Source organism: Caenorhabditis remanei, chromosome IV, assembly GCF_010183535.1.
Source record: "Caenorhabditis remanei strain PX506 chromosome IV, whole genome shotgun sequence".
NCBI lineage: Eukaryota > Metazoa > Nematoda > Chromadorea > Rhabditida > Rhabditidae > Caenorhabditis > Caenorhabditis remanei.
In genome coordinates, this window is record NC_071331.1 from 514,353 (window position 1) to 530,056 (window position 15,704).

General features: G+C 37.2%; 4 protein-coding genes across 4 annotated transcripts; all 4 read right to left on the minus strand.

The window, feature by feature from the left end:
• Positions 1–1,811: 1,811 nt before the first annotated feature.
• On the minus strand, positions 1,812–3,682 carry GCK72_012083 (uncharacterized protein; the record flags this gene model as incomplete). The annotated part of the gene is made up of 4 exons (XM_053728838.1): positions 1,812–1,995; positions 2,043–2,246; positions 3,003–3,117; positions 3,586–3,682. 4 exons carry the CDS (start codon positions 3,680–3,682, stop codon positions 1,812–1,814), a joined length of 600 nt encoding a protein of 199 aa, XP_053583610.1.
• A 1,390-nt stretch (positions 3,683–5,072) lies between these two features.
• On the minus strand, positions 5,073–9,786 carry GCK72_012084 (uncharacterized protein; the record flags this gene model as incomplete). Its single annotated transcript, XM_003094261.2, has 7 exons — positions 5,073–5,197; positions 5,349–5,679; positions 6,772–7,112; positions 7,748–7,919; positions 7,963–8,229; positions 9,425–9,515; positions 9,560–9,786. The coding sequence occupies 7 exons, from the start codon at positions 9,784–9,786 to the stop codon at positions 5,073–5,075; spliced, it is 1,554 nt and encodes a 517-aa protein (XP_003094309.2).
• Positions 9,787–10,898: 1,112 nt separating this feature from the next.
• GCK72_012085 (uncharacterized protein) lies at positions 10,899–12,261 on the minus strand (the record flags this gene model as incomplete). The annotated part of the gene is made up of 7 exons (XM_053728839.1): positions 10,899–11,029; positions 11,080–11,395; positions 11,441–11,552; positions 11,597–11,718; positions 11,767–11,849; positions 11,905–12,073; positions 12,124–12,261. 7 exons carry the CDS (start codon positions 12,259–12,261, stop codon positions 10,899–10,901), a joined length of 1,071 nt encoding a protein of 356 aa, XP_053583611.1.
• A 724-nt stretch (positions 12,262–12,985) lies between these two features.
• GCK72_012086 (uncharacterized protein) lies at positions 12,986–15,583 on the minus strand (the record flags this gene model as incomplete). Its single annotated transcript, XM_053728840.1, has 9 exons — positions 12,986–13,049; positions 13,095–13,274; positions 13,546–13,753; positions 13,798–13,965; positions 14,010–14,415; positions 14,460–14,932; positions 14,986–15,216; positions 15,260–15,497; positions 15,545–15,583. The coding sequence occupies 9 exons, from the start codon at positions 15,581–15,583 to the stop codon at positions 12,986–12,988; spliced, it is 2,007 nt and encodes a 668-aa protein (XP_053583612.1).
• Positions 15,584–15,704: the final 121 nt, after the last annotated feature.

A 15,704-nucleotide genomic window follows, 5' to 3' on the forward strand; every position in this document is an offset into this window, starting at 1 on the left:
GATTCATCTTTGGATGAGTTTAGTCAGGTAAAGATTTCGCCTAGAAATTGGTTCTGGCATCAAGATTCATCTTTGGATGAGTTTAGTCAGGTAAAGATTTCGCCTAGAAATTGGTTCTGGCAACAAGATTCATCTTTGGATGAGTTTAGTCAGGTAAAGATTTCGCCTAGAAATTGGTTCTGGCAACAAGATTCATCTTCTGATGAGTTTAGTCAGGTAAAGATTTCGCCTAGAAATTGGTTCTGGCAACAAGATTCATCTTTGGATGAGTTTAGTCAGGTAAAGATTTCGCCTAGAAATTGGTTCTGGCAACAAGATTCATCTTTGGATGAGTTTAGTCAGGTAAAGATTTCGCCTAGAAATTGGTTCTGGCATCAAGATTCATCTTTGGATGAGTTTAGTCAGGTAAAGATTTCGCCTAGAAATTGGTTCTGGCATCAAGATTCATCTTTGGATGAGTTTAGTCAGGTAAAGATTTCGCCTAGAAATTGGTTCTGGCATCAAGATTCATCTTTGGATGAGTTTAGTCAGGTAAAGATTTCGCCTAGAAATTGGTTCTGGCAACAAGATTCATCTTTGGATGAGTTTAGTCAGGTAAAGATTTCGCCTAGAAATTGGTTCTGGCATCAAGATTCATCTTTGGATGAGTTTAGTCAGGTAAAGATTTCGCCTAGAAATTGGTTCTGGCATCAAGATTCATCTTTGGATGAGTTTAGTCAGGTAAAGATTTCGCCTAGAAATTGGTTCTGGCAACAAGATTCATCTTCTGATGAGTTTAGTCAGGTAAAGATTTCGCCTAGAAATTGGTTCTGGCAACAAGATTCATCTTTGGATGAGTTTAGTCAGGTAAAGATTTCGCCTAGAAATTGGTTCTGGCAACAAGATTCATCTTTGGATGAGTTTAGTCAGGTAAAGATTTCGCCTAGAAATTGGTTCTGGCAACAAGATTCATCTTTGGATGAGTTTAGTCAGGTAAAGATTTCGCCTAGAAATTGGTTCTGGCATCAAGATTCATCTTTGGATGAGTTTAGTCAGGTAAAGATTTCGCCTAGAAATTGGTTCTGGCAACAAGATTCATCTTTGGATGAGTTTAGTCAGGTAAAGATTTCGCCTAGAAATTGGTTCTGGCAACAAGATTCATCTTTGGATGAGTTTAGTCAGGTAAAGATTTCGCCTAGAAATTGGTTCTGGCATCAAGATTCATCTTTGGATGAGTTTAGTCAGGTAAAGATTTCGCCTAGAAATTGGTTCTGGCATCAAGATTCATCTTTGGATGAGTTTAGTCAGGTAAAGATTTCGCCTAGAAATTGGTTCTGGCAACAAGATTCATCTTTGGATGAGTTTAGTCAGGTAAAGATTTCGCCTAGAAATTTGAGCTCCAAACGAGACATGGTATGTACTCATGGAGTGATGACGATTTCACCAGAAAGGGTTTTTACCGCAGGGGTTTCATTGCCCGTCTCCGTTTCCCTTTCTACCTTTTTTGAAACTTTTGGAAATAATAAATGTTTGAATAAATAAATATTTTGATTTTTGATTTGTTTTGTTGTTATGAGAAATACAATAATTGTAAAACAGACAGACTTGCAATCGTCATTATAAGAGCAGCTCTTCCATCTTTGATTAGTATATTTGAATGGCTTTATTATATTCCTTGTAAAATCTGGATGAGCGCGTTGTTGTCGTTTCTCACTTTATCCGTTGGCTCCTCTTGCAGTGTTCCATTCCAGCATCATGCATGCTAGTCTGTTCAAAATGAATAAAAAACCTTTTCAAATTGAGTTTGTTATGAATTCAGAAATGAAATGTTATTAGAAATCCTCCTCATCCCTGTTGTCCTCATATGATAGACCGTGACTCTCCGCCTCTTGAAAACGTCGTTGATCCACACGAAGCACCGAAGCCATGAAGTTATTCACCTCCATTTTCATCTGTAGTGCCTCCGAACCAAAGTGATGAGCCACGTGGTGGACACCTCGCAGTTTTGGAAGGATTCTGAAATGTTATGACGTCTTCTGGAGGGATTCAGAAATGACACTCACTCGAAACTGGAAATCTGTTCGTGATTCGTCTTTTTGGATCCCTGCTCGTTGAGAATCACCATGACACATTCTAACTTGATATTCTCCTTCTCCACGAATTCAGTAAACCACAACTGGAGATCTTTTCCACTGTGTTCCTCGGGATTCGCAACGAGAATCACTCCTTCCGCATCTTCTTTGATAGCTGGCCAACAGTCTTCGTATCTGGAATAGAGGAGAGAATGGTTGATGAGCTCTATTGTAACAGCGGGAACTTATTCAATGGGAAATAAGAGGGAGAATCAGACATTCAGTACCGGTCAAAAAGTTGTAAACTTTGGCCGTTTTCAGTTGAAATTGTTCAACTTTGAGAGTGTGTCATGGTAATTCTGATTGTCCCATTAAGTAGATTTTTAATGATTTATACCGATCAAAAGTAGAGCTCCATTTTTGTAGTTGACAACTTTTTTGTACGGGTGGTCCCTGGAGAGTTATGGTAATTTTAAGACCACAGCTCAAAAATCGCACTATTTTGCACTGAAATTCGTCGATTTGAAGGAGAAATAACTTTGTCGAGATATAACTCTCCAGGGAGTGCCCGTAGAAAAAAGTTGTCAACTACAAAAATGAAGTTCTACCTTTGTTCTGTATGGTTTATTCATAATTTATTATGTCGGACAAACAGTGATACCGTAACACCCTCTAAAAGTTGGAAAATTTCAGCTAAAAACGGCTAAAGTTTACAATCTTTTGACCGGTACTGTAAGGTTCTCACCGGATCAATATCATTCCAAACAAAAAGAAAAGATAAGGGTGCTGCTTCGAATCAAAGCTGGTACAAATTAGAACCCGTCAAATCTAGACCTAATGGCTTAAAAATAATGTTTAGGTTCATGTCAATTCTGACTGATTGAGTTCTAGAAAAATTTTTATGACCTTTTTCCCTGTTACAGACACCTTACTAGTTTCCCGTTGACTCACTTTCTATCCCCACTGACATCCCACAAATGAATCTCCGAATCCTGAAGACGTCTAGTTCCACTTTGTTGACTCTCCGCAAAGAACTCGTGAGTTTCGAATTCTTGGATACGGGCGGCTGGAAAATATGGTCTAAATATGAAGCACGCAACATCCAAATTTTTAAGGAACACGTTTAAAAACATGAATAATTAACAAATTTTTCAGTTTCAAAATTTTGAGAAAACTAGTTCCTATACCACAATCTTAATCTCATTTCCTCGCAGTGTATTTGCGTGATCGAACTCGTCGTTTCCCGTTTTGTTGCCGCATTTCTTGCGGATTTTGTCTTGAATTGACTCGATCACTGATTTTTGGACGGCCAAAAAAGTGTTTTTTTGAGGTCACGTGCTGAGAAATAGGTATTTTTTCCTAGAAATTGGTTTGTGGGGGTTTTCAAAGATCCTGAATCGAACTGCATTCACAGTTTTTTCAGATCACATCCCATTTTCTCGGAACCTTCATTTTAGGGGGGTGTCTTAAGATTATTGGACGCACTGTAGTTCCTATATTTAGGAATCAATTAATGCTTAATATAAGAGTTTACCTTTAGTTGGAACATAATTTGAAGTGAACTCAAATTCAAACTTTCTCTCCCTTTCCGACGAATCCTCTCCTCTTTTCATTGTCTCACTGTCCTCCATGAAATCTGCTAGAAAACGGCAAAGTGTTGTTTTGCCGGCCTGTAATAGGGTGGATTGATGGATAGAATTAGGAGAAAAATTTTATGTTTCATAATGTTAATAATATTTTTTTACCCCAGAATATGAGCAATTTGAAAGAGCAATTTGAAAGAAAAATGAAAATGATTCCGGACTTCCTTTATTTTATTCAAAATTATATAATTGAGGAATTTGATGATAATTTCTGGTAGAATCAGTGTTGTCATCATAATCTCTGTAAAATGTCTACGACCTGAGTCCACCAAAAATCCTTCACGAACAACAATTTCTTGTGGTCTCCTGGTTTCAGATTGGTTTCAATTTTCAGATTCCTGATTTTATCGTTTCACGATTATAATAAAAGTCGGATTCTCATAAAGAAATTATTAATATTGATCTAAATACAAAAACACGTTAATGAAACCAATTTTTCTCAGAACATGTCGAAAACCCAACTGATTTTCTTTTTCCATTTTAATCTCTAATTATGAAAACAAGAATCATCTAGAAAACTGGAATCCTCTGGAATTCGCATAACCTTGTTGTTTCAGAATCATTCTTGGATCTTTTTAATTCATTTTAGATCTTCAAAACCCTGAAATTATTATAAAACTAACCTTCGGTGGTCCCAAAACCAATATCTTCGCCACTTTTTTGAGATCACTGTCCGATTCCATTGTATTCTTCAATAGAATAAAATAGAAGAAGCTTAATAAGTGTAACCAGAGCCGAGAAAAGCGAAGAGAGGATGTGAGAGAGAAAAAGAAGAAGAAGAAGAAGAAGAAGGAGTTGCCATGGAGACGGAAGGGAAACATACATATTAAGGGGAGTAAAGAGGGGAGAGAGAGAGAGAAGAAAAGGGAAAATGGAGAAGAGTGAAGTGGTTCTACGAAACGCATTATTAGAAAAGTTATGCAGACATAAAAAAATGGACATTGAAACGGAAAGAAAGAAATTATTTAAGAAACTGAATAGATTATCAACTTTTGAAGATCAGATGGGGATGTCATAGCTTACTTTTATTGTTGATTTGCTTCCACATAGGATTATTTGTTTTTTTTTCTGTTGCTCTAATTTCACATTAAAAAATATCGAAAAATTATCATTGGTCCGCAAATAGTTGGACATGGGTTTTCAGTGCTGAAGATAAATTTGTTCCTACTGTTTTCTTGTGTTTTTCCAGAAATGTTCGAGTAAACTCATCTGGTTTGTCTATACTTGGAAACAGTTAATGGATCTCGCCGAGATCTACATTTTTGTATATTTTTCAGCGCATAATTCTGATTTTCAAGCGAGTTACGCGTGCTGCCCCGTTTTTCGTGTTTTGAGACAAAATAAAGAATACAATTCTTTATAATAAGCAAGTTTCCAATCAATGTTTTTCACAAGAGTCTCCAGAATATCCATCATCACAGACACAGATATAAGCCTCGGAGAAGGCAAAGTCGTATTCCACGTGGCCATGCCCAAGACAGTCAGGGATTTGTCCGGTTGGTCCTGTAAAAAGTAAGTCACAATCAGTGGATTCGATGAATTTCCAATCAAAATTCACTTTTCTAGACAAATTGAAAAGATGAGTTTGAAACAGTGAATTTGCTCAACAATATGAGACTCCTCCCCCTTCTCTTGTACTTTTAGTTCCCCTTACCTCTCATATACGGAAGCTTATCCCTGTTACAATAGTAATTCCCATTTGAGTCCACATTCTTGCATTTCGGATTAATCTGTCCAACTCCTGGTCGACATTGGAACGATCGAATGACTGTAAACTCTCCGGAAACAAATTGAATATCGTATTTACTCTGTGTTCCAGCTACACAATTATTCGTATTTTTCGGAGTGGAGTCACAGAAGAATGGAACAATTGGATAGTGAGGGAAACTTCCCTCATCTGCGAATATATAGTCGATATCGATAGTTTGAGATGAGTCGTATTTGGGAGAGACGGCGCCGGAGCAGTCGGTGAAGAGGACGTAGGCCTGGAAATATGGAAATCTGAATTAAGAAATGGAACATAGAGGTGAAAATGAATGAATTGAAACAGTGAGTTGGAAAAATGTTTCAATGTTTCAGAATTAGCTGGTAAAATTGTGTTTTGCTTGAGAATTAATAGAAGTGTGGATAGGAATACAGTACCTATCAAAAAGATGTGGACTTTGCCAGTTTTCAGTTGATAATGTCCAACTTTGAGAGTGTGTCATGGCGATTCTGATTGTTCCATCAAGTAGATTTTTAATGAATCATACAGATCAAAAGTAGATCTTCATTTTTGTAGTTGACAAGTTTTTTGTACGAGCACTCCCTTGAAAGTTACATATTGACAAAGTTATTTATCCATCAAGTCGTCCCATTTCAGTGCTAAATAGAGTGATTTTTGAGATGTCCCCTTAAAATCACCATAACTCTCTAGGGAGCGTCCGTACCAGGGCTGGGCAAATTATTTGACCACGTTTTCATCTCACCGTGGCCGCACAACCTTGTTCCTTGAATTTGGTCACCCAGTATAAGAATTAGTAATTAAAAACATCCGAGAAAGTTTTGAATAGCTTGGTCAACTTTCATCAAAGATTTCAAATATTCAAAACAAGAATTCAAATAATTTGCCCAGCCTTGGTCCGTACAAAAAAGTTGTCCGCTACAAAAATGGAGCTCTACTTTACATCTGTTTAATCCAATAAAAAGTTATTTTGTGGGGCAGCTAGTTTTAATATGACATACTCTCAAAGTTGGGCATTTTCAACTGAAAAGGCAAAATATGATATCTTTTTGGCCGGTACTGTATATATGAGGATCAACTGAAAAATCGAATTTAGAAGGGAAAATGGATTACTTGAAACGGCAATTTAGAAAAAAGTGTTTCAATGTTTCAGAATTAGCAGGTAAAATTGTGTTTTGCTTGAGAATTAATAAAAGTGCGGATAGGAATACGTATTAGTTCAGCTCAATTCTCACAACTGCGCTCCTCTGAAATCCCTTGAGAAATGTCTCTTTTTCTCTGAGTCTCGCACGCCATTTTCTATGGTTACGGTAGAGCGCGAGTGTAAGAAGTGTGTCGTGCTAAATAAACCAACCGCATGAGTTGTATAACAATCATTCATCAACTTCATTCTCAACGCGGCTCCCTGATACTCATCGACTTTCGAAAGAGTGTTTCCTCCCATTGGATCTTCCAACGATGCATATGATCCGTAATGATAAAGTGCACTTTCAGTCCACACTCTTATCATAGAAATCGTTCCCAAATCGAACATTGACTCGTATTGAATCTGATAAGTTCCACTTTGTTTCAATTGGACTGTTGCATAGTAGAAGTTTGTGTTTAAGAGACTTCCCGGCTCGAAATTGATTGTTTGTTGGGAAGAGGGGGATCGGTAGAAAGTGAGACGCAGACCGTTGGTGTTGATGGAAGTGTCTAAAAACGAATGAGGAGAACAATGAAAATATAGTGGTTAAACAGAAGAAAAACGTCTTCTGGAAACCGATATTATTTTTTCGTGGTAAGAATGATTTTGAATCTCCACCGAAATCCCCTTGATAAATGCCTATTTTCTCTGGGCCTCTTAATTTTGCATATTATTTTCCTCGATTTCGGTAGAGCGCGGTTGTAAGAAGCATGACGTGCTAATAGAAGCAGTCAATTTTTCCTGGTTAAATTGCTTGCTATATCGATTTTAAAGTGGATGGCAAGGATCAAGTGGGAGCAGGATTAATATGCGTGCACGCATCTTAAGTTGGATAGAATTTTCAGTAGATCCAAATGTATTATTAAAAATAGCTAAAACTTATTATGAGCGGCTCGACTTATATATGATTTCACTGAAACGGTCAATTTTTAATCTGTATTTCGCAATGCTCGCTAGTATACAATTTTACGTCGTTTCCAAACGCGAACTTCACTAGAAATCTACAAATAACTTGTTATTCTGGTAGAAGTCTACCAATAAGTTCCGTTTCAGAACACCTAAATATTCTTCTAGTAGTTTCAAATGTTTAGTTAAAAAGTGATACAATAAAAAAACTTTAAAGACACAAGTCATCAATACTCACTCTGCGAATTCAGTGCACTAACGGTGATCTTGAAGTTCACAAGACTTGAGGTTTCCGAATGTGGGACTCTCAGTTTTGCAATGTTACTCTGAGCAACGCCATAGTTATCCACAAAACTTCTAGTGACTGCTAAACTGTCCAAATAGGCGGTGCTCATCAGATATTTGAATGTCTACAAAATCAAATCTGAATGGTTAAAAAACGAGTTTTCTTACCTGAACCAACGGGCTTCCAACTTTTCCAATAACAAAATGAGAGTTACTGTTAGCTGCAATTGAAGTGATGGCTTGAGAACTTCTAGCTGCCATCGAATACTGATTTGTATAGGAAGTATCAGAAATAATAGGGAATATTTTCACATTGTTGTTGGTTATAGTATCATATTCATCTGATGTCAAGTCGTTGTTCTTCGCTGGGAATCTGTTGAGAAGAAGGACAACCATTGAGCTCTCCAAAGGGCGACCGGATGCAGCGAGGAAACTCTGTAATTGTTGAAGGTTGAAATGTCTGATATATGCCGTTTTACTGAAACATTAAATTTGGCAACGAAAATTAATTGTAGTAAGAACAATGTCTAGGTGAAATAAGTATAAATGTGTCCAACCATTTTCTCTAAAAATTTCGAATAGTGAATAATGCAACAGATACATAGTCAGTGCTATTTGACAAAACAGTTTCTACTGTATGCTAATTGTGGTGGAGAAGTCAACAACCATTAGAACCTTTTTAGAATTGAAGCATCACAGATCATGACGGTACCAACGTGTCGATACTGTTTGCCCATTAGCTTTTGTGTGGAAACAGAAGATATTAACCTAATGACAAAGGAATTTGAAACAACGCAACAAATAGTTTGATTACTTGACATAACTGTTTCTACTGTAACTCAATGTGACCAAAGGTTCAAAGATTAATGTTACTGTCGACAATAGGATAAGTGCACTGTATCAACTTTATTGGCTGAATTTCAATATGCTCTTTTCTTGTGGTTTCATAGAAGCATTAAATTAAGCAACGGATCTCGGCCTTACTAGTATTCACATTAATGTTCCATCACTTCTTCTACATGTCTTGAATAAGTAACAACGCAACAGATGGAAAATGAGAATTCACAAAAAATTCGAAGTTTTTCATATTTTTAGAAACTTTTTCTGATGATTTCACAGCGATTTCAAGCCTGTCGCTACTTTTCTTTGAAATTGACGCATCACAAATCATGAAAATACCAAAGTGTCGATACTGTTTCTCGACTAGCTTCTCTGTCGAAACAGCATATTTTAACCTAGTTTCACACGCCAGAAAGCAGGAAATTGTCACGAATAGTCGAGCGATAAATCCTGGTTGTCAGCAGTTTTGAGAGCACATATTTAGCGGCTATAAGGTCATAAGTACACCCCTACAAGTATAACAGGAGTGTTTAGCTCCAGTACTGACATCCATCGACTATTTTAAACAAACTTCACAATGCTGCAGACATTCCAGACCTTAATGCTTATCTTCTAAAAGCGCTGAGATTTCTTGAATACATGCAGGCCGTTTATCAGATGTGAAAAAAACTACAGTTTTCAAAGGTTCATGTAATACTGCACAATAAATCCGAAACCATTTCTGATGAGATCTTACGTTCTTTGAATAATCTATCCCCCTTTACATAATTTTCAAAGCCTCCAAACTTACCGATATAATTGGCAACACATTAGAAGGATTTGACGCTCCTGCAGCAGCATTTGGATTCGGCGGGTTGTTGTCAAGAGCAGAGGAGAATGGTCTGGAATTTATTTTATTGATCTACTTCGCTAACTAAAAACTCACTGAATATCATCAAAGTATGTAATATTCTCCTGTGCACCACTTGCATCAAATCTGACCATTGCCAACTTTGTATAATTATGTCTATTCGCTGTAACCGATTGAATAACCACTTGTTTCATTTGTTTGAAAGTGGCAACGTCGAAATCAGCAGCATACGCGAACAAGAATGTCGAATGCTTCTCTCCAATGTTACAGAACTCATCGTATTCTTCTGGAAAATCAAGCATATGAAATTTCTAATGAAAAATTTAGAAATCTGAAATTATCTGGAATATCTGAAACTGGATTATTATTATATTTTTATGGGTTTGCTTCTGATATGTGTCCTGAAAAGTGTTAGTTAACGGGGGGAGAGTTGGAGGGGAATACTGATAAGAAATGCTGTCCGTTTTATATGGAGCAGTTTTATGACCATTTACGTGGAATGTAAAACAGGAAATTGCGAGGAATGGAAGCAAAAAGACAAAAGTAGCGACAAAGATCAGTTGGGGGTTCGGAGATGAAAGTTAAAAGAAGTAGATTGAAAAAAAGTTGATGAGATTTCTTGCGGGTATTCATCTTTTCAAAAAAATGGGTGATTAAATATGATATTATGAATTCATTCATAAATTTTTATATGATGACATCTTGAAACAGCAAACTTAGTGATAGAGTTAAAGAAAAAAATGTTCTGATTCACTTGTAAGTTTTAACAATATTGACAGGTGTCTAATTCCTTTCTTAGGCTCTCAATCATATTTGCTGTTTCTCATTTCTAGCTGTTAACGTTTTGTGATCGAAATCTCAGAAAATTCATCAGCACAGGGGAGACCCAGTGATATTAGCTTGCCATTTTCTAGTTTAACTAAAATGAAGATATGCAAATTATTGTCATTCTGATTCAATATTTTGATAAAATCTTGTCAGAACGGAGTTGAAGTTATAGCATTCCAGATTTTTTCGCTTTCAAAAACTAAACTTTGTCTATAGTTCAACTACTAAAACGATGCGTTCTCGTTGTGCAAGATTTATGAAAAACAGCTTCTGAAATAGAGTTGATCGGCATGCCTGTTCAAGGATTTGTGCGAGTTTGATAAGGTAGTTTACGTGAAATTTATATTTAATGTTAGTACATTGAAAGGATTGAGCGATTGAAAAAGTTCTGCATTGTCAGAAAAGATCACATTTCGAAACAGTGATTTTGAAATGTCTCGGCTTCGAAACAACGTTAAATTCTGATAGAACACCTCTGAGCTTGGTAGAGAGCACGGAGGCAAAATCTGAGCAAGCTATGAACAAAAATTAAGCAAAATAAGTTCAAATTTTTATAAGAAAATCAAAAAACGAAACGTTTATACTGTTATTCAGACGGTCCATTCTCACAAGAAACGCCCAAATAGCCTGCATCGCATACACAATAAAATGGGTCGCTTGAGTGATCTTGAACAAGAAATCCATGACCGAGGCAGTCTGTTACTTGTCCTAGTGGTCCTTAACAATTTGTTCATTTTAAATAAATGTACATGAAAAATAAATCAAACCTCTTTTGTAAGGAAGGCTATCCCGATTGCAATAATAATTTCCGTTTTCATCTAAATTAGTACAATTTGGGTTTATAGTTCCAACTCCAGGACGGCAAATAAACGGTTGGCTCAATGAGAGATATCCACTGACAAACTGCATGTCGTACTTATTTTCACTTCCAGATACACAAGTTATTGTCTCTGGTTGGTTATCACAGAAGAATGGGGCAAAGAAAAACCAGTCATCGTTGACAACGTATTGACGAGGTATTAGTTGATGGGCATCGTATTTCTTGCTAACTTTTCCACGACAGTCGGTGATCAGAATTTCACCCTGAAATATCTTTGAATTAAGCTTGTTTGACGGTTAACGACTTACACTTGTTGGGCCACATTGGTCAGTAATTATATACTGAGCGCCGTTATACTCATCCGGATTAAAATAGTTATGAATTTGAGATGATACAAAACTAGTCTGAGCAAATATTTGCCTGACAATCACACCAACTTTGAGAATCGTTGCAATTTCACTTACGTATCGGTCCACATTCTTACTAATACATCGGTATTCTGACCTGTTGGCTCGTAGATCAGTGACACATTCACCCTCTCAACTGGCTCCAACTCTATCGTGCATGAATAGAAATTAGAGCCGTGCTAAAACAGTTGTGGTTAGGGAAATATGTAATTTATGTATAGTGTTACATGATTTTCTGAACATGCAACCGACTTGGATGAGAAACTATTGTGAAAATGAATTGTGAATGCCACTGGTGCAAGTGAGCTTGCTGAAAATTTTATTGATTTTTTGAAAGAAGTCTTGAAAGAAATTCAAAAACTAACCATCTTTATAGGCCAGGCTTATCATGATGTGTACTTTCACGGTGTCCGTGAGAGAGTCTGGTACTAAAAGGGTTCCTAAATCATTATTATATTTTAAGAAGGTTGCCGCCAAGTTTCTTGAGAACATAAATTGTCCGTTTGATGTGAAATTCACAATTTGAGAAATAATCTATAATTATTTTAATATGTCTTTGATACACAGATCAAATTTTTACTCACATCAACGTAGTCATCTTGAAAAGTTCTTGAAAGTGACGGGTCATTTACAACAAATAAATGACCATCGGAAATCGCAGCGATTTTATTCAATACAGCCACTCCAGTATTGTTATTTGATAGAAAATTATTGTTCAGCATGAAAAATACCTGGAAAAATAACATTTACTAAATACTGTCTTGTATAAACTAGTAATACATGTCTTCCTTGGTAGGTAAAATTATTGTAATCCCAATCAGTTAAATCGTCTCCGATTGCTGGTAATCTTGTCAATAAGTAAAGTTGGGTGTCTCCATTTCCACTCCAGTAATTTCCGATTTTCTAACAAAAAAAAACTTTTTCAGTTTAAATAAATATTTTGAGGAACGCACCGGAATAATTGATAGAATCTCGGAGGCAAATTCTCAGTTGCTACCGGATCTTTTGCTATGGCTCAAAATGCTATTTTAGCTCAGTTGCTATTGTCTGCTCAGTTGCTATTTTAAGTGTCTCAGTTGCTATTTTAGAATTTCGCTGTGAGATCAGTTGCTATAGCGAGTCTCAGTTGCTATATTGTGGCTCAATTGCTATGGCCGGGCTCAATTGCTTTATTTCTATCAGTTGCTTGCAAAAACAAAGAAGAGAGAAAGATGTATTTATTTTTATGAAATTTTAAAGTTTTAGAATACATTAACCACTTTAATATAACTTGAAAATATCAATATTTCACCGTTTCTTCAGGTTTTGTACAAGTAACACACAGAAAGAGGGTGACTTAAGATGTTTATTATCTGAAAGTCCACAGAAGGCGGGAAACAATGAACAACAACTGAGGTAACAACAACAACAAAAATGTGCAACAGCTAGAAAGAAAACAAATAAAAGTTAATAAACAGTCGAATTGAGAGATGTGATTGACAAATCCGGGCTGTATAGACGACGAGGGTTTCTATAAAAAAAGTTGGTTTTAATGAATAAGGTTTTATGAAATAACCTTCTGCGAGAAGATCGACGTGCTGTCATGTCCGATGATGAAACGGATGAAAATGTCAATTCCGAAGTGATTGGCGAGGTGGCGGCTAATGACGAATGGTTAGCTGCAGGAGAAGACACGTTACCCGCAGACGATGACTGGTTGGCAGTGGTAGTGTCCGTATCCGCATATACTGTCAAGCTGAAAGGCTTTAAATTTGTAGGAAGTTGTTTTTAATAATGTCCTACGTGGAAATGTCATTTGTCGTTCGTACGAAATTGCTAGCAGAATGCTTGGTGCCGATACGATCTGAAGCTTTCCATCCGGAGTACCGAGAAAAAGTGTTCTTGAGGACGGCTGTCTCAGTTTTGAGACATTTATCCCAGAAGTGTCGTCGTCGGGAGTCGGACTGGCGGATAAGGCAAAACAGTCTGAAAGACAAAGTTGATTTGAAAATGAAAGGAAAACGTACACATGGCAGCACACATATGATGGCAGCGTGTGCTGACAACTCCAACAATCGATGGAGTCTTCGTTAACAGATACGGAAATCCATCGACCTTGTCGGTTGGTTTTCGGAATTAAGACATCCTCCAAACGGTAGACATCAGTACCTTGGAATTCGAGAACCAATGAGCCAACTCGTTTTTCTTCTTCGGCTGACCGTTCTTGATCGATGTCTGAGAAACAGATTGGAGTACATTTAGAAAACTAAATTGCTCACGCATTGCCAAAAAAGCTGGCACTCCTAATGCTAAAATCATTGGCGTCGACAATCCGATGTCGTAAAAGTGACTCCATTTTTCAGAATAGGAGAATTTTCTGACATCCACAGTCATAACAACATCGTCCGAAGAGTTCAGTGCAGCTAGTCGGCATTCCTTCATTTTATCTGGAAACGACATTGTATGTTGAAGAAACTTATATACTTGATACCTTCGAAAAACGTTTGAAGAAGATCAATTAGTTTAGGAGTTGGGTATCGTTTTGTGAGCTTAACTTTGACCAGTTTGTTGAAAGTTTCGTTTTGGTTGTTGGTCGAATATTGTAATAAGTGACCAGCTTTAAGTTTGGCGGCAGCCGACGAATTATCCATCAACATTCTTTTATTCAGTACAATCCAGTCGAAGATTTTTGGATGGATTTTTCCCTTTACTTTCTCGAGTCGTTTCTCAAAATCTTGAAGATGGAATACTCCGAATACTCCAGTTTTCCATACTCCTTGCACTTTTCTTCCAAATAAAAACGGCTTCGCTAAGTTAGCAGCAGCTTTTCCTCCGTAGTCGAAGCTGAGAAGTGACAAAATGTGAAGATCACACCTGATAACTGGAGCATCGAGCGCCTGAAAGAGGATGAAAGTTTGAATAATTTGGGTGTATTGCTAACCTCTCCGTAAGTTTCCAACGCTTCTTCACCGTCCAGTAAAACACATGGGATTTGCTTCGGATGAAGGGGATTGTTATGTTTGAAAAGAGCAGTTCGGAGAGCTGTTGAAAAACGCTCGTGTGACTCGCGAGCTTTGGAAGAATGGATTAAGAATCCGATAGGGATGACTCGTTCTTTAAGAGATGCTTTCGTTTTGAAGTTTTTTGTTTCGCCAAGGGCAATAGTCACATAACAATCGCCTAAATTGAAAGTCGTATCGATATGGATCCGAGAGGGCATCATCACACCCGTAGGATTTTTTTTCAAAATCTTCTTGATTTCAGCTTTTCTGGTTAGGGGGTCTGCTGCAATCAGGCTGTCGACAGTTGCAATCCAGTCGGTGTGCTCATCCTTGTCCGGACAGGCAGACATGAAAATAGAACATGCTTCATCTGAGATGTAGAAAAAGTTGAGATCGGTCAGGGTGTTTCCATCTGAAAAGTGTCAATTACAAATCAATTACATCGCAGTTAGTTTCAAGTGTTACCGTGTTTATAGAAGATCTGATCGGGGTGAACCTGTTCAATCTGCTTAACCATTGCAAGGGACGTGTGACAGCGTGGGCCTTCTTTTCCTACCCGTGTAGTTATCGAGCTTCGAGCCAAGTTTCGTAGCTGTTTCTTAGTAGGATGATATCCAGTAGATTTAGCAAATGCTGCAGCTTCAGTAATACTACGATAAGGGAGAACAATTTTCTTCAAATGTTCAGCCGAGCGTTCTGGAAATTCGGTTTTTTTTAATGTTCCAAACTATTCACTTACTATCGATTCTTTTCTTTTGAAGAGATCCTTCCGAAGGAATTTCGATGTCGTCATCATTCGTTGCAAAATAGTGGACATATCTGTATTCCTTGTGGGTGACAACTTGCTTACGCACATGCTTCTGCTCGAATTCAGTACAATTGATAGATTTCGTAGGTTCACAGAAAACTTCAAAGTTCTTATATGTCGGTTGATGCCGAAGAAGAACTTTAGCTTTTTCATTACCCTTGGCAGAGCTCTTCACGGTTTTTGACCAGCACCATCCATCATAAGGAATACCCTCACTGCAGTCTGTACGAAGCTTAAGAAGGAGAATCGCCCCATTGCGTTGACTGAGTATTCAACGTTTATACATTGGCACTCTATATTTCGCAATTATGAACAGTGAAATTTATCGATTTTCGCTGTTTCCGAATAATTTTCTACGTTTAAATGAATAAATTTT